Here is a 19,302-nt window from a genome sequence, read left to right on the forward strand (position 1 = left end):
GGGGAGGTAGTACATGCTTCTTTATTATATGATGGGCAGTCTAGCTAAGAAGCCGTTGACAATTCCTTTAATAAAATATATATTACAAATTTTTGGTCTACAGCTCCTATACAGAACTATGTGTCTCCAAGGTTACAGACTACAAATAAAACCTATGTAGTCTGATCTTGCAGTCATGTGCTATTTTTTTCCATCTGACCCCTCTGGTTGCCAACAGTCTGACAGTGCAGAAGGGCAAGAGGGAAGATGGAAGAGAGTAGCATAAGTGCAAGTGCATAAGTGCAAGATCAGGCTACACACAGGACATATTAGTTGTCTATAGCAAACAAAAACTACAAGCGTAAAGTTCTGCATCAGACAAACAAAACTATAGAATATTAATAATTGTGTATGTTGCTTATTTTCAAATCAGCATTTTGTCCAGTAGCCCCTGCCAGTGTTTACCCCATGTATCTGCATGTTCTTTATTGTGGAATTTAAGTGCTGATTTTCCAACCAAAATTCTGCAACAAATAAGTGTGACCCCAGACTAATACATCCTGCTACCCACTAAGGGCCTGATTCATCATTAGCATTTTTTATTAAGTTACTTCTCTTTTTTGACTTGTGATTATCGCTGACGTTTTTGCACCAAATTCATCAAAACGGCACACTCAATTCATGAATTTTGTGCAAAGCCCAAAATTGTCTTTTTTTCTGCCTTTAACCGTCTTGCAACATTTTTAAAAAGTCACACATTTTGCAAAATGACACAAAAAAAGGTGACCTTTGAATTGGCATACAAAAAAAAAAATCAGTCCATGAAGAGACAGGAGCAGAGTTGTGCTGAATTTTGAGACTTTTTTTAAAAAAAGTCAAATTTGATGATTCTGTCTAAAACATTTGGAAAGCAAAACATTAACAAAAAAATCTGAAAACTAACTGAACAACAAAAGACAACTTGAAAAATAGGTGTAAATCGTTGATAAATGATGAATTCATGCCAATAAACTGGAGGAAATGCAATGATGAATCAGGTCTTAAGACCCTAATAAAAGAGCGTACCTGATGATTAAGGCTGCTCCTTGCAGACTCGCACAATCTGATGGTGTTCTTAGCAAATTCAGACTCTACAAACAAGAAGAATCATCGCGTTGGAAAAATGGTGTTGGAGGTGTATTTTGGTCCAGTGATGTTCTACCTTTACTAAACACTTATAGAAGTAAAAGAAGGGATGAATTCAATTCACAGAAGTACTTTTAGAGAAAAAGAACTGACAACCCAGTGGGATGACGGATTATATACTATATTTCTGCAGTGAGGTATTTTATATCTACCATAGCTGAGTTTCTTCTCAATGTACCCCAGCACTTCCCGCACGTATTTACACCAGCGTTTGGCGTAGTTGAGAGCAAAATCCACTCCTCCCTCATTACGTATGAGAATTTCATCAGCATCATCTGCAAAAAGAGACACACAGGACAGACCTGGCTAAGAAGTAGATACATTAAATTCAACAACAAAAAAAGTGGAAACACAGGAACATATAATAACTCCATACATGTGTCCAGCCAAGAACGCAACGTCTACAAGGTGATAATGCTAGCTACTAATAGTAGATGTGAAGAATTAGGCACTCAGTAGTTAAATCGAGTTTATATTATTAGCAATCCAATATGCTTGTTAATTAACAAACAGCATTTCGGTCAATATCTTAGACCTTCTTCAGAACACGGATTATATTTAGGAAAGGCATGTATGATAGAGAAACACTAGTGGAAAGGTTGCATGACTGCAGTCTTGAAGCACCTAACCACTGCGGTCACGTCATCTTTCCACTAGCGTATACATATCAAACTCAGGCCTAAGGGCCAAATCCGGCACGCAGTGTAATTATATTTGGCCTGTGAGAAAATACCAAATGTCTACTAAAGCTGGCCCGCCGGTAGACAGCACAATGTCTACTAGAGCTGGCAGCCGGTAGACAGCGCAATGTCTAGTAGAGTTGACCCGCCAGTAGACAGCGCAATGTCTACTAGAGCTGGCCTGCCAGTAGACAGCGTAATGTCTACTAGAGCTGGCCTGCCGGTAGACACCGCAATGTCTAGCAGAGTTGGCCCGCCGGTAGACATCGTAATGTCTACTAGAGCTGGCCCGCCAGTAGACAGCGCGATGTCTAGCAGAGTTGGCCCGCCGGTAGACAGCGCTATGTCTACTAGAGCTGGCCTGCCGGTAGACAGCGCAATGTCTACTAGAGCTGGCCTGCCAGTAGACAGCGCGATGTCTAGCAGAGTTGGCCCGCCGGTAGACAGCGCTATGTCTACTAGAGCTGGCCTGCCGGTAGACAGCGCAATATCTACTAGGGCTTGCCTGCCGGTAGACAGAGCATGCACCGCTAATACTGCAAATCTTTCCAGTCCACCACGCTCCATGGTGACTACAAGGCTGTTTACAATATAGGAAATTAAGATTGTCACTTTAATTAATTACCCCATAAAATAACTTATAATATAGTACAATAAAAGCTAAGTTTTATTGACCTGCCAGAGAGGGGTCACTTCTAGTGGGGCTTTGCCCCTTTAGATCCTTTTGGATTAAGCCATGATTTATTTTCTTGCTCTATTTTATAGCATATATAGTTTGGAAAATCACTGTTTTATCCAGCAGTCCAGTAAGTGACACATCGCTGGAATCAGGGTCTCTGCCGCTACATTATGCTGCCTTTAGATAGGGTAGCAAAAACCTGGTGACAGATTCACTTTAAGCTTTACTTGTTCCAGATTCAATATTTAAGCACAACATAAGTTTGTTTCCATATGATAAGGTTCATCGTTGTGTTTGATAAGGAAAACGTCCTCAATTGTAGACATTTTTTAATAAATATCAAAGTTGGCCCGTGACTTTGTCCTAGCTTTTAATTTTGTCCCAGTGTATTTGAGTAATACATCCTTGAAGATATTGACCGAAATGTTACATGTACAATTAACATGCACATTGGATTGTTAATAAATATCACTTCGATTTCACTATGGAGTACTTAGATCTTCACAGTTGGACCCTACCTGTCACGGGTGTATCAGAGGTGACAGACAGTCGCCCTGCAGTTGGTTGCAGGAGATCTCTACGTTTGGCATTACAGACATCTTCTTAGAGGCTGGCTGTCTCTAGGACCCAGCGGCTACCGCTCTCTGGTAATTAGCTCCCTAGCCTGTATATATACCTGGTGTGTCTGAGAGAGAGGTGATATTCATTACTACCTGTGAAGGCTTTAGCAAGAGCAGTGCTTTGTCCTCTCTGGAGCTTGAGGCCGAGTTCGCAATTGTCTGGAGTCGTCTAAAGCTAAGCATTCTCCCCCTGTTTGTCTACCCTTGTTGTCTAAAGGGTTTAGTGGAGATCGACTGGTGCTCATCTCCTCCCATCCCTAGCCTTAGCCAGACACCAGGGAAAGACAGGGTGAGGCACGCATGCGGCGATTGCTGAAGAGGCAATATACTGTACGGATGGTAGTTGAGACAGGGTGACACTAGACCAGACTAGGAGGTCTCCACTCCCCCCTTTCCCTAGTGTCTGGGCTCCTCCCTCTGTGTTACACTAAGTTTTTCCCACACCTGGCGTGACACTACCAGTGCACCACCCAATCGAAGTGCCATGATCCACATGCACTGCTAATCACTAAGACACCATGCCACCCAGAAGATCCAGTTCATGATGTTCAGAATAAAGCAATTGACAAACATGTTCCATTACATTGTGTCTAAAGTCTATCCATCTTCCTAAATTATATTGGTTAATATTCCATTGATGTTGTATATGAAGATAGTCCGTGCGTAGGAAGTGAAAGGATAGTGACAAAATAATGGACGAAGAAAGATCTAGACAACAGGGACTTGCATATAAAGGAATATTGGGGAAAGACCACATCAACACATTTCACTAAGATGGTACTTACTAGATATGGGCATCACATCACGGTCATTTGTTGTACGATTTATTTCCACCGGAGTGCTGATCTATGACAGAATAGAACATGGACAGTGATAAGTGTGACATGCCCTCAACGCAGTCGTTTCATGGAAAACGTTCTATCCAGAAAAGCTGCCGTAATTTGATGGTGTCCTTGGTAAGTAGCTAAGGAACATGACTCTTCAGGCCAATGATGTACATAGAAGATAGAAGGCCCCATAGTAAAGATCAATATGCTGCTCTACCCATTAAGATGCCAAGAACAGGAGAGTGTTTTCTATGGCCCTTGGTTGAAGTCTCCTTCACGTTTGCTGCTTACAATTTAGAGTCTCTGAATAGGGGAGTTTTGCACAATTCTCACCATGCTGTCGTATAGCAGATAAGCCCTACCAAGTTTGGGCCCATTTTGTCAAGGGTCCTAAAGCAGCTGCATGGTCTGTTTGTATGGCCTCTACCCCTAGATTATGCTCCTCTCAGATGGGGTAGCAAATACCTGGTGACAGTTTCCCTTTAATTTATCAAAAATTCACAGCCATCATGTACGTATTCACACTCGTCACACAAAGACAATAATAACCACTTTATTTCTATAGGTCTAAAGTAAATTAAAAGTGCCGTGCAAAGACAGTCCACAATTCTCCAGAGAGGCCGTAGGGAGCTGGTATCAGAGTGGACACATGCACATACATGCAATGTTTCGGGGGTCTCGGCCTCTTTCTCAAGCATCCCCACAGAATGTACCTTAATATTTTGAGACGTAGCTTTGCTAGTCCCAATCCTGTTTGCAGTTCAGATCTCTGAACTGTCGCAAAAATTTCCTGGTAATATCTGGATTGTTAGCAAGTGTGGGAATATTGACAAAATTTCAAGTTGATTTTTTATTTTTTTATGGATAGTTTTTCCAAAATTCACGGACAGACAGCAATTTTTACAAACACTTGAAACTCATAATAAATCATGAACATTTTAAATTTCTCCAGTTTAAAAAATATCACGAACACATCAAATTTTTTATATGGACAGGGAAAAAGTGCCCCTTTTTTACAGACTACAGATGCATTAGTCCCTTTAGTTTTGCTGACATAGAGTGCACTGTTTTAGTGGTCATGTGAACTAAGCTTAAGGCTAAGGATACATGGCAGCGACATATGTCGTGCGACACTGAATCTGGCATGTAATGACTTCCTATGCAGTCCCAATGTGCCCTGTAACCTTTTGTGACTACGACACAGAGTCACAAATGTTTCCAAGAGAGTTAAATTTTTTGTCGCTGGTCGCGCGCGACATACTTGCCATAGGGTGCAAGACACACATGCAGTCGATTTTATGCAACTTGGCTGTCTGAGTTTTCCTGTTGCGCGACAAAAGTTTTTATTGCACGACTTGTCAGAGAACTGCAGTCGCCGTGTAGCCCTAGCCTTATCTACCACACCTTGTTTAATAAATGGGGTCATTGGGGCATTTAGGTTCACGTTCACAAGCTCCTGTCAAGCCTTTCTACAAAGATGACGTTGAAGCAGTGTGATCCAGTCAATAACATTTGTTATGCACACGCCCGGACTGACTGGTGTGTGCGGGTGTTGTGGTTCCACTGGACCATGGACCGGAGAGTGCCTGGAGGGGCGTGACTAAGTATCTGGCCGATCCGACCAAGGTGGCACGACGGCATACGACGCCAGTGCACCAGGGAGAAACCGGGCAGAGGGACCAGGTGCTACTCCAGGTCAAACTCCGGACACGGGGGTTGACCCACACTGGGATTACTGGAACAGGCAGGTTAGGCTGGCACAGACTGGTGGATGTAAGCAAACACGGCAGGTATGCAGATGGGTGGATACAGGCGAGTATGCAGGCAGGGAGGTACTGGCCGAAAGGACGGGCTGGAGCACAGAGATGTTAAGAGCGGTAAACAAGGCAAGGGGATAGGACTCTGTTCACAAAGAACAGACGGAGAAGGAAAGGCAGAACCAGAAGCACGCACAGTACTTACATAGAAGTAGCGAGCGTACACTAAATTCACAACAGAGGTACAGAGACGACGAGAAGGAATTTAGGAGCGGGTTCAGACTCTGCAGAAAGACGCAGAAAACAGACATAGAGGGAAAAGGGAGACAAGGTTAAAGTAGAAACGAGGCACAGACAACAGGGAACAGAGGAACGGGAACAGAGACAGCAAGGCAGGAACACAAACAGGACTCTGTTCAGACGGGAACAGATACCGCAAGGCAGGAACACAAACAGGACTCTGTTCAGACAGGAACAGATACCGCAAGGCAGAGACACAAACAGGACTCTGTTCAGACGGGAACAGATACCGCAAGGCACAGACAGGCAGATCTAGGAATACGGCCCCTAGAAGGCGAAAGAACAGGCAAGAAGCGTGTTCACAAGAACAGACCACAGTTCAGACACAGAACTGGAAAACAGGCAGGAAAACAGGATAGGACCTGGCATGTCAGAGACAAAAAGCCAACTGACAAGAAACAATGCTCAGGCGCCATCTTGAGGAAGAAGGTGGTATAAATACCCAAAGATGGACAGCAATAGGCTGAAGGTGCAACAGGGGCGTGTCCGCAGCAGGTACAAGAAACAGGAAGTTCAGCGGGCGTTGCCCTATGCAGCCAAAGTGGAGCAGAGCAGAGCACAAGGAAAGAAGCCAGACCAGGAAGCTGGGCGGGAGATGAAATTTGCGATCTTGCATGATGAGAGATGGAACACCATGCAAGAACGCCGCCAGGTATGCTACAGTACCCCCCCCCTTACGCCCCCTCTTCTTCAGGCCTGCAAGGATCTTCCGCAGGGAATTTGGGGGCCAATCCCTCTCTTCAAGGAGATTACTTCTATTGTCCACAGGAGGAGACAAAACTGGTCTCATAATCTGGATGGCTAGGATGCGACTTCCCATCCAGCCATCTTCAGCAACAGATGAAACGGGTGTAGTACCAGAAACAGCACACAAAAAAGTCTCTCTACATTTATTTTTAGGCAGCACCCCAAAAAGTTCAGGAGACAACTGGAGGTCCTCTGCCAGGTTGGAGGGGTGCAGAGACTCGGGGGTAGCCTCTGCTTCGGGGTACATCTTGTCAAGCTCACAGGATGAAATGGGCAAAGTATCAGGTACAAGGTGTAGAGAAGACACTGCCTCTTTGTTATGTGGTGGTACCCCGGAGGATTCAGGAAACAACTGGGGGTCCTCCGCCAGGTTGGAGGGATACCGAGACTCGAGGGTAACCTCTGCTTCGGAGTACACAAGGTCAGACTCACTGGAAGAAGCGGGCGAGGTATCAGGTACCGAGTAAAGGAGGGTCTCTGTCCATTCGCTATCAGGTAGCACCCCGGAGGGTTCAGGAGACGACTGGAGGTCCTCCGCCTGGTCGGAGGGGTGTAGAGACTCGGGGGTAACCTCTGCTTCGGAGTACACTAGGTCGGAATCACTGGAAGAAGCGGGCGAGGTATCAGGTACCGAGTAAAGGAGAGTCTCAGTCCATTCGCTATCAGGTAGCACCCCGAAGGGTTCAGGAGACGATTGGAGGTCCTCCGCCTGGTCGGAGGGGTGTAGAGACTCGGGGGTAACCTCTGCTTCGGAGTACACTAGGTCGGACTCACTGGAAGAAGCGGGCGAGGTATCAGGTACAGAGAATAGGAGAGTCTCTGTCCTTTCGCTACCAGGTAGCACCCCGAAGGGTTCTGGAGACAACTGGAGGTCCTCCGCCTGGTCAGAGGGGTGTAGAGACTCGGGAGTAACTACCACTTTGAGGCACCCATTGTCAGGCCCACAGGACTGAGCGGACGAAGTATCGGGTACCGGGTGTAGGGAAGTCTCTCTCCAATTGTCATCGAGTGGTATCCCGGAGGATTCAGGAGGCAACAAGGGGTCCTCCGCCAGGTAGTTGAGGTGTACAGACTCGGAGGTAAACACAGCTTCGGAGCATCCTTGGACATGCACACTGGTTAAAGTGGGTGTAGAATCTGATGCCAGGTGCAGGAAGCTCTCCTGTGTGGACTCTGGATGGGTAGCAGTCTCTTCTGGCTGGAGAACTGGTGCACCACCCACGCACATCACCCGCTGGGGCTTCTCCGGGATACAGGAAGATGAAGCTTCAGTAGGGACTTCAAGGTTGGGGTCAGGAGGTCTCAGGGAAGACAGACCCTGGCGTGACGGCTTGCCTCTGCGTCTAGCACGTCTGGACTGCCTCTTGAGGTTGGGAGCAGTATTCCGGAGAGTGTAGTCATCCTGAGTGGATTCAGGGCAAGCAACAGTCTTTTCGGGCAGGAGAACTTGTGCGCTACCTATGCACATTACCCGTCGGGGCTGCTCCGGGATACAGGGAAGTGAAGCTTCAGCAGGGGCTTCAGGGTTAGGATCATCGAAAGCCAAAAGGAAGGCCACCAGGAAGGCCTGTAGGTCAAGAACGATAGGATCCTGTGCTTCCCATAGGGGGTTGATCCATTCCAAGGCATCACCCGCTAGGTTGGACATTATAAATCCCACCTTAACCCGATCAGAAGAATAAGCATTAGCATAGAACCGGAACTGCAGCAAGCATTGCCACACAAACGCACGGCATTGTTTTGGATCCCCGTAGTACCGTGGTGGATCCGCGGGAGCAGGTGCAGCTTCAGCAGGGACTCCAGGGTTGGGGTCATCGAAGACCATTAGGAAGGCCACCAGGAAGGCCTGCAGGTCAAGGACGATAGGATCCCAAGCTTCCCATAGGGGGGTGACCCACTTCAAGGCATCCCCCGCTAGGTAGTCAATTATAAATGCCACTTTAGACCAATCAGAAGGAAAAGAAAGAGGGTAGAACTTGAAGTGCAGCATGCATTGCTCCACAAATGCACGACTTTGTTTTGGATCCCCATAGTACTGGGGCGGATCCGCAGGAACGGGTGCAGAAAGCTCCATCTGGACGGGTGCGAAATTAGCCTGGAACTCAGCTAGAGAAAAAAAAAAAAAAAAAATTATTTATTTATTTTTAATGCACGTATTAGCTGGAAAACGTCTCAGAGAGCGAAGGCCGTGGGGCTCAACGGGAACCATGGCCTGAGCATGCTGTTATGCACACGCCCGGACTGACTGGTGTGTGCGGGTGTTGTGGTTCCACTGGACCATGGACCGGAGAGTGCCTGGAGGGGCGTGACTAAGTATCTGGCCGATCCGACCAAGGTGGCACGACGGCATAAGACGCCAGTGCACCAGGGAGAAACCGGGCAGAGGGACCAGGTGCTACTCCAGGTCAAACTCCGGACACGGGGGTTGACCCACACTGGGATTACTGGAACAGGCAGGTTAGGCTGGTACAGACTGGTGGATGTAAGCAAACACGGCAGGTATGCAGATGGGTGGATACAGGCGAGTATGCAGGCAGGGAGGTACTGGCCGAAAGGACGGGCTGGAGCACAGAGATGTTAAGACCCAGTACAGACTGGGTCACAGAACCGCAGATGCGGTAGACAACCACAGCAGAGAGGGAACGCCCGAAGCGGTGGGCAAGAACAGAGCAGGACGGGGCTGCAGGAGCAGCGAGCACAAGCAGGGCAGGACAGGACTGCCGGAGCAGCGGGCAGAAGCAGGGCAGGGTGGAAACCGCAGAAGCAGTAAGCAAGATAAGAGCAGAGCAGAAACCGCAGGAGCGGCAAGCAAGGCAAGAGCAGAGTGAAAACCGCAAGAGCGGCAAGCTAAGCAGGAGCAGAGCGGACACCGCAGAGCGGTAAACAAGGCAGGAGCAGAGCAGAAACCGCAAGAGCGGCAAGCTAAGCAGGAGCAGAGCGGACACCGCAGAGCGGTAAACAAGGCAGGAGCAGAGCAGAAACCGCAAGAGCGGCAAGCTAAGCAGGAGCAGAGCGGACACCGCAGAGCGGTAAACAAGGCAGGAGCAGAGCAGAAACCGCAAGAGCGGCAAGCTAAGCAGGAGCAGAGCGGACACCGCAGAGCGGTAAACAAGGCAGGAGCAGAGCAGAAACCGCAAGAGCGGCAAGCTAAGCAGGAGCAGAGCGGACACCGCAGAGCGGTAAACAAGGCAGGAGCAGAGCAGAAACCGCAAGAGCGGCAAGCTAAGCAGGAGCAGAGCGGACACCGCAGAGCGGTAAACAAGGCAAGGGGATAGGACTCTGTTCACAAAGAACAGACGGAGAAGGAAAGGCAGAACCAGAAGCACACACAGTACTTACATAGAAGTAGCGAGCGTACACTAAATTCACAACAGAGGTACAGAGACGACGAGAAGGAATTTAGGAGCGGGTTCAGACTCTGCAGAAAGACGCAGAAAACAGACATAGAGGGAAAAGGGAGACAAGGTTAAAGTAGAAACGAGGCACAGACAACAGGGAACAGAGGAACGGGAACAGAGACAGCAAGGCAGGAACACAAACAGGACTCTGTTCAGACGGGAACAGATACCGCAAGGCAGGAACACAAACAGGACTCTGTTCAGACGGGAACAGATACCGCAAGGCAGGAACACAAACAGGACTCTGTTCAGACGGGAACAGATACCGCAAGGCAGGGACACAAACAGGACTCTGTTCAGACGGGAACAGATACCGCAAGGCAGAGACACAAACAGGACTCTGTTCAGACGGGAACAGATACCGCAAGGCACAGACAGGCAGATCTAGGAATACGGCCCCTAGAAGGCGAAAGAACAGGCAAGAAGCGTGTTCACAAGAACAGACCACAGTTCAGACACAGAACTGGAAAACAGGCAGGAAAACAGGATAGGACCTGGCATGTCAGAGACAAAAAGCCAACTGACAAGAAACAATGCTCAGGCACCATCTTGAGGAAGAAGGTGGTATAAATACCCAAAGATGGACAGCAATAGGCTGAAGGTGCAACAGGGGCGTGTCCGCAGCAGGTACAAGAAACAGGAAGTTCAGCGGGCGTTGCCCTATGCAGCCAAAGTGGAGCAGAGCAGAGCACAAGGAAAGAAGCCAGACCAGGAAGCTGGGCGGGAGATGAAGTTTGCGATCTTGCATGATGAGAGATGGAACACCATGCAAGAACGCCGCCAGGTATGCTACAACATTCAGGCATGTATTGACCAGGAAATTATAAGATCAGATCAAAGTGGGGCCAAAGGGAAGAGGAAGTTGAGTAAGTCGGTTGTATGTGATGTACTGTATATATTAATCATAACCACACCTAGTTATATAACAATCTTCAGTTTATTATAATTTAGCAAATAACACTCAACTAGCACCCAGTTTAGCTTTGCAATGTTTGAAATGCATTATACGCAGTATAAATGGGGGCTGTATGATCATGGCGTTCTTGTTTAGACACGGGGTACATAATAAAGAAGCTGCCCATGCAGCAGCTAAGAGGGGTATTAAGAGACAGGGACTCAGTCATAGCAGATATAATATACTTTGAAATCAAGTGGTAAGAAACCACAAATTATTTTCTTCTCCAGAGAAATTGCATTGGAAGCAAGAGAAGGAGAATTTCGGGGCACAGAAAAGGCATAGAAGGGAAAACAATCACCAGATAATTCTGTCTTGTGCTGAAAAAGCAGGCAACATTATGAGGGACCCATTTTGATTATTGCTATGGGGTTCCCTCTTTCCTGTGCAGCCTACCGCATCCCAAAATTGTATGGATAGATACAATTATAGACACTCCTGTATGGACATGTGTGTAAACTTTGCACAAATACACAGTTATATAAGCGCCTGTGGCAAACATACCCATCTTGTCTTGCTTACTTACAGGTCCTGCAGTCCAGGATAAAAAGACTGATGCTGCTGGTAAAGATAACACTTCATTCTCTCCATCCATTCTTTCCATGAAAAGTTGCATTTCTGACCATGGATTTAGAACTTTTGGAAGAAGGTCTCCCAGATGCAGAGTTATGTGATAAGGGTATAGGGTGAGACCCCATGGCGGGACCACAAAAAAGGCATGAAAGTTTATGCAAGAAAGTCATGAAGTCAACATTTTAGAGATATAGTATCTCCCTATTACTATATGGTGCCTTTGTGAGGGAATTTATCTTTTTCCAGAAGCAATTCTCCTTGAAATGAGGTGAGGTGTCACTTTTTTTCTCATGTATTTATTCAGAAAAAAAAATAATCTGTATGCCTCCATGGAAAGTCCAAAGCATAGACCCATAGATTGCTTCAGGTTATTCGTTTAATAATTCTCTGGGACTGGACCATGTCAAAAGACAACAGCTCCAAAATCCAATGGTGACTGCTTTAAACCACTCCATCCGATGCTTGGCATTGTGTTTGATAACAAAGGTTTGCACGCTTCTGCTCGTGTACAATTATACCATGAAGCTGCCAATGGGGGGGCTCAGTTTTTGTGCTGATGTTGATGTTAATACCAGAGGAGGTTTGGACCCTGCAGTTATTGGCTGAGTGGCTGTGGTTCCCAGTCGCTCCACAGGTGAAGGTGGAATATTTCGGAGAGGAAAAATTTCAAGATCTGATTTTTTACACCGGTGGCGTCCTATTACTGGACCTTGCTGGTATCAGTGAGATTTTTAGAATGAGCTATTTAGAGCATGAGCTCCTCTGTATGGAGGAGTAGGGAGAGATGGCTGTCAGCCAAAATAACCATTTTTTGTGTATGGAGCTCCTACATATGGGACACAATCTAATGTCCAAATGGTCAGTCTGTCTAGTTTACTGGCATATCTTACTGATTACAAATACTCATACCCACTGGCGGACACAGGCAAAAGGGACCTCTGTGCAAAAACAGTATATGGGCCCTTTGCAGTCCAATAGCTCATCATAATGCACAATTCCACATGCTTTGGAGGTAGATGTGGCCTCCTTACCTTGGCTGCATAGGGTGCACCAATGATACGTCCGCCTCTGCCCATACCACAAATTACTATCACATCAGCTTATCCAAGGTGACCACCAAAATAAAGAATGTGCCAACTCCCCCCTCTGACACCTAATGATAATATCAGACAATAACGCATACAGTCATAGTGCTACGAAAGACAGTGCCAACCTACGTCAGATAAATACAGTATTACAAAAGACCATTACCAGTGGGTAGAGTGATTATTAGGCGCAATAACAGTGCTAGCCTGTTAGCGCCTCAAGTAACGTGAGAAATAGTTGTGGCCTCCGTGTCTGATCCCTTCAATGATAACAACACATGAAAGGAAATATCTTCCATCACCGTCCTGTACCACAAGAAAACAGACAAGTATTTCCATGTCTCACCAGTGGTTCTTCTTCATCCTGTTGCATCTCGGAGTTTGCAAGCCCAGAATCGTTTAAGAACATGTCCACGGTCCTAAATGGAATAAACATGGTCACACGATAATCAATGTTGGAAAAAGATAAGTGTTAGGAAAATTCAACCTCTCCGATATCTATTTAGTCCATGGGAGGGATGGACATCCCAACATCTTTCAGCTTTCACTGGTAACAAGGAGTTAAAGAAAATGTCCAGGATTAGAAAAACTTGTCTGATCTCCTCAAAAAACAGTGTCAAAACTGCCAATGGGCCAGGTATAATTTTGCGGCACGCATTTTTTTCTAGAGATGTGTGAACATAGTATATGGACAACATGGATGCTACCCAAGGGTTAAGCAATAGAGCCACTGCCACCATAAAAGTAGCTGCCAGCACCATATTTCTACTATACTGCATAGAAAGTTTTATGGTGGAAATCTATGATGAGATATTAGAGGGCATAGAACTATATACTGTTTTTGGATCATCTGCTTTCTATGCCCATCCTTGCCTAAAGGAACATGATGTTATGCCAATTAGGCCTCCCCGAGAGAAGCGTGGTTTGGCAGCATGGGTAACACTTTCTGCATCCACTAATCTTTCCATATGTTAGGTGTTATGTCAGAGAAGATACATCAAAAGAGTGTGGCGGTAACGGCAAAGTGGTGCCAGGGGTGGTGTCCGTTAAAAGTAGACCAGGATATCTGTGATGACTTATAAAACATTGCTTACCAATAATACAATTTTTTTTTGGGGATTTGGAAAAATGAAAAAAAAAAAACAACTCATCATAACGATTGAAGTGTTGGAAAGAGCTACGCTGTTGGCATAACTCCGAATTGTGAGAACTGTGCAATGATGTTCTCATAACTCCCATTTCATCTTCATGGGATTTAGGCCTCATTCAGATGTCTGTTTTTCTCACGTACGAGACAAATGGACAGATTTTGATGAGAGTTTTATCAGTTTTTCTCGTACATTGAGAAAAAAAAAGTTTCTCCACCTTCTCCTAGTCCTTGAAAATCGGACACATAGACTTACAAAAAAAACAGTTTCTCCACCTTCTCCTATGTGACAGTCCGTGAAAATCGGACCCATAGACTTGCATTGCCGACTTTGATCGGTTCAAAATCAGACATGTCTCCGCGAACTTCCACGGACCGCTTGGTTCGCGAAAAATCACGGACAAGTAAATGGCCCCATACACAATCACAGGTATCAGTGAAAAAGGAGAATATATCACTTCTGAATGACGCCTTACACAAACAGCGTAGCGCAGCTGTACTCAGCTGTCCTTGTAACCACATCTCTGGTGGTTAGGACTTAGGCCACGGCCCCACTATCAGTAATTGGTCAGTATTCGGTCAGTATTTTTTCTCAGGAGTGGGAGCCAAAACCAGGAGTGGGTGATAAATGCAGAATTGGTGCACTTGTTTCTATATCTTTTCTCTGATTGTTCCTCACCTGGTTTTGGCTCCCACTCCTGAGAAAAAGTACTGACCAAATACTGATAGTGGGGCCGTGGCCTTAGAAGCAGTTATTCCCATTTTGACCATGAAAGGCAGAGATGGGAAAAAGTATATGAACACCTTTTACTTCCTAAATCCATGTATTTTGGGCTAAAAAGCATTTCTATCACATTAGAAATTGGTTACAATTTGGACTGTTTGGCTTCTACATCCTCTATGTATCACTGTACATAGCAAACTGTTGAAGAGTTACCAGTGAATCCGACAGTAAGTACAGTCTGTAATCCCTATCTCTCGTCTTCTGAACAATCACCTAAGCTGATTTATGACCAAATCAAAGTTCAACCACTATGTAGAGAAAAACATTTAGTAAAAAAATCAGCTTAGAAAATAATACAGAAAATGAGAAATAGGTGTATGCCCACAAAGAGATTTTGTACCGTGGATTTTGAAGCAGAACCACTTCACAGTCCACTCCATAAACAGCTTAAAAAGTGTGGGTTACACTGCCATCTACTTTGATTCAGAGATAAAAAATGCTTTACACTCAAAAATTCATGCATTTAAGTTATAGATCCCTTGACTTTTATCTGCTTTACGGCTTTTACCTGGCATTGAGTAGCACTGCTTGGCTTGCTGCTTACCTCCCAGCAATGCTTTTACCATTGTCTACAGCAGGAGCCCATACATTGAAAATAAAAGATTATTTACTGCCCATACTAATATTTTTCTGTAATATCTTACATTATGCTGACCTTACAAACTTCTTCTTAATTTTCTTTAGCAAAACCAGTCATTTTACTTTCCATTTCATCGAAGAAATAACCAAAAATTTCAATCTTATGGCAGAAATGTACTGTTTATACTCACTCATTCCCAAGACTGATCTCCAGGGCATCCAGATCTCGAAATATTTCACTAAATCGTTTCCGACCCTCTGCAGGCCCAATCTGTGCGTTAACATCTAAAGGAGACCCCCAAAAATGTAATACTATTATCAAGATAAAGGTTGTAGACAGTCGGGCAGTGCTCGGCAAGGTACCACAAATGGTCACAAATGGTCCATTCTTCCCACATTAAATTATTGGAATGAAGAACAAAGTAAAGGAATGAAGCGAAGGACATTCATGGTTAGACTGCTCCACCAGAAGACCAAGATATGGCTTGCTCCAGGTATCAAACAACAACAAGAATCAACCCCAACCGCTGCATGATTTTTATACATTTCTTCTATCAGATACATAGGACAAAACATATTCCATATAGTCGTGGGGTGGGACTCTAAGAAATATTTCTACTACTTGGACCAAGTCACCTCATTCTTGTACAGGTGTTGTTTATTATTTTTGGCATCTACCAAACATGAATGTGGATTATATATCGTACTGGATAAATGTGACCAAAACCAAGAAAAAACAGAAGTAAATACACTTATGACCCCCAAATGGGAACATATCCCTGTAATCGAGTGCATAAATATGAAATAAAGTTGTAAATATATGGCTATAATAGCTTACCCCACAACATCATAGATAGATATGGTAATAATGACTGTCCTCGTCTTGCGTTTCACTGTGTTAATAAGCTTCATCAGGAGGAGACCTTGATGTTACTGTGGCATGGTCTTTTGCTTAGTCCTGAGTATTTTTCATCTGATCTTAATTGTGATATATTGAATCCTAAATATAACATATAATTTGCTATTCTACTCTAAAACTCGTTATTGGTCCTTGCATTTTTTTATTGAATATTATTGCTAATTACAGTTGTGCTCAAAAGTTTACATACCCCGGCAGAATTTTTCCTTTCTTGTCCTTGTTTCAGAGAATATGAATGATAACAAAAAAACTTTTTCTCCACTCATGGTTATTGGTTGGGTGAAGCAATTTATTGTCAAACTACAGTGTTTTCTCTTTTTAAATCTTAATGACAACCAAAAACATCCAAATGACATTGATCAAAAGTTCACATACCCTGGTGATTTTGGCCTGATAACATGCAGAGAATTTGACACAAATGGGTTTGAATGGCTACTAAAGGTAACATCCTCATCTGTGACCTGTTTGCTTGTAATCAGTGTGTGTGCATAAAAGCTGAGTGAGTTTCTGGGATCCAGACAGACTCTTGCATCTTTCATCCAGCCACTGACATTTCTGGATTGTGAGTCATGGGAAAAGCAAAAGAATTGTCAACGGATCTACGGGAAAAGGTAGTTGAACTGTATAACACAGGAAAGGGATACAGAAAAATATCCAATGAATTGATAATGCCAGTCAGCAGCATTCAAACTGTGATTAACAAATGGAGAATCAGGGTCTCTGTAAAACCGAAACCATGGTCAGGTAGATCAACAAACATTTCGGCCACAACTGCCAGGAAAATTGTTCGGGATGCAAAGAAAAACCCACAAATAACATCAGTTGAAATTCAGGACTCTCTGAAAACTAGAGGTGTGGCTGTTTCAAGATGCACAATAAGGAGGCACTTGAAGAAAAATGTGCTGCATGGTCGAGTCGCCAGAAGAAAGCCATTACTGCGCAAAAGCAACAAAGTATCTCGCATACAATACGCCAAACAGCACAGAGACAAGCCTAAAAACATCTGGAACAACGTAATTTGGAGTGATGAAACTAAAACTGAACTTTTTGGCCACAACCATAAACGTTACATTTGGAGAGAGGTCAACAAGGCCTATGTTGAAAGGAACACCATTCCTACAGTAAAGCACGGAGGTGGATCGCTGATGTTTTGGGGATGTGTGAGCTACAAAGGCACAGGGAACTTGGTAAAAGCTGAAGGAAAGATGAATGCAGCACGGTATCAGCAAATACTGGAGGCAAATTTGCACTCATCAGCCCGGAAGCTGCACATGGGACGTACTTGGACGTTCCAACATGACAACGATCCAAAACACAAGGCCAAGTCGACCTGTCATTGGCTACAGCAGAACAAAGTGAAGGTTCTGGAGTGGCCAGCTCAGTCTCCTGACCTCAATGTCATTGAGCCACTCTGGGGAGATCTCAAGCGCACAGTTCATGCTACACAGCCCAGAAATTTACAGGAACTGGAGGCTTTTTGCCAAGAAGAATGGGAAGCTTTACCATCTGAGAAAATAAAGAACCTCATCCACAACTACCACAAAAGACTTCAAGCTGTCATTGATGTTAGAGGGGCAATACGCGGTATTAAGAACTGGGGTATGTGAACTTTTGATCAGGGTCATTTGGATGCTTTTTGTTGTCATTAAGATTTAAAAAGAGAAAACACAGTAGTTTGACAATAAATGGCTTCACCCAACCAATAACCATGAGTTGAGAAAAAGTTTTTTGTTATCATTCATATTCTCTGAAACAAGGCCAAGAAAGCAAAAATTCTGCCGGGGTATGTAAACTTTTGAGCACAACTGTATGAGGACATATTGTAGGTTGGTGCTACATTTTTTACATAGGCCTGATGTCCCTGATAAGGGGTGTTTTACTGGGTTAATTGATTCATATTTCTATGGAAGAACCTTTCCAAGATGAATCTGTTCTGATGAGTCAATATGTATCCACTGTGTAGGCTTCTGACCGCTTGGACCCACCACTTAATAGAAGACTGGACCCAGTCCATCATCCCTACCCAACAAGATGTCCATGGTGAAGAGGAGCAGTATGGAGTAGTGGTCGGCCGTGATATATATGCAATATAAGGCCACGGCCCCACTATCAGTATTCGATCAGTATTCGGTCAGTATTTTTGCTCAGGAGTGGGAGCCAAAACCAGGAGTGGGTGATAAATGCAGAACTGGTGACTTGTTTCTATTATACCTTTAATCTGATTGTTCCTCACCTGGTTTTAGCTAGGATACTAGTTTGATGAAGTGTATGGTCGCCCTTCACCTCTAATTTTCATCACATCTGGACTACTGGAAGACTTGTGAAATTTCCCAGGCACCACAAAAGCCAAAGTGTTCCTTGCCATGATGCCAAGTATTCAGGGGCATATTTAGGGAGGTTGGAATTAAAGTGCATTAAGGCTGAGTTTACACGATGCGTTTTCAATGCGTTTCCGTGGCGTTTTTGCAGCTGCGGAAGCGCCACGGAAACGCATTAAAAACGCATGGTAGAAGGGCGGCAATGTTCCCCAATTGAAATCCGCATGTGCTGTGCCCATGATGCGGATTTTTCTGCAGTGTAAACGCTGCGCTCAAAAATCCGCAGCATGTCCATTAATTTTGCGGAAACGCTGCGTTTTTGCCACCATTGACTTGCATTAGAACGCGCCAATTCCGCATCACTGCATCTGTACTTGCGTAATTGGCGCGTTCTAATGTGCGGATGGTACCCGGGTGTAGAGGAGAGGAGAGTCTCATCCACACCCAGGTACCATTAAAAAATCTGTAAAAAAAGAATAAAATAAAAAATAAATGTATACTTACCTTCTGTCGGCCCGCGCACCGCTCCTGCTTGGTTCCCGGCACTTTGCAGTGAGTTGAAGGACCTGCGCTGACGGGTCACGTGCCGCTGACGTCGGCAGGTCTTTCAATTCAAAGTTGCCGGTAGCCGGGAGAACGGAGTGAGCGGGACACCGGGGGCCATTGGAGGGTAAAGTATACATTTATTTTTTATTTTTAACCATTCTCTCGGGTCACACTATATAAATCCATGCCGGTTGCATGGATTTATATAGTGTGACCTAGTTGTC

General features: G+C 44.9%; 1 protein-coding gene across 3 annotated transcripts in view; it reads right to left on the minus strand.

Moving 5' to 3' along the window:
* The window catches only part of GMIP (GEM interacting protein), a 78,518-nt gene that overhangs the window by 46,372 nt on the left and 12,844 nt on the right, over window positions 1-19,302 (minus strand). For all 3 annotated transcript variants that reach the window (XM_073653825.1, XM_073653824.1, XM_073653826.1), the window contains 5 exons: window positions 15,487-15,580; window positions 13,132-13,204; window positions 3,929-3,989; window positions 1,317-1,439; window positions 1,045-1,109 (listed from right to left, as the gene is read on the minus strand). In XM_073653825.1, coding sequence (XP_073509926.1) covers window positions 1,045-1,109; window positions 1,317-1,439; window positions 3,929-3,989; window positions 13,132-13,204; window positions 15,487-15,580 — 416 coding nt within the window. The remainder of the gene's footprint in view (window positions 1-1,044; window positions 1,110-1,316; window positions 1,440-3,928; window positions 3,990-13,131; window positions 13,205-15,486; window positions 15,581-19,302) is intronic.

The sequence above is a fragment of the Phyllobates terribilis genome, unplaced genomic scaffold (genome assembly GCF_046119375.1).
Source record: "Phyllobates terribilis strain yellow unplaced genomic scaffold, ASM4611937v1 Scaffold_11__3_contigs__length_659146591, whole genome shotgun sequence".
In the NCBI taxonomy this organism is placed as follows: Eukaryota; Metazoa; Chordata; class Amphibia; order Anura; family Dendrobatidae; genus Phyllobates; species Phyllobates terribilis.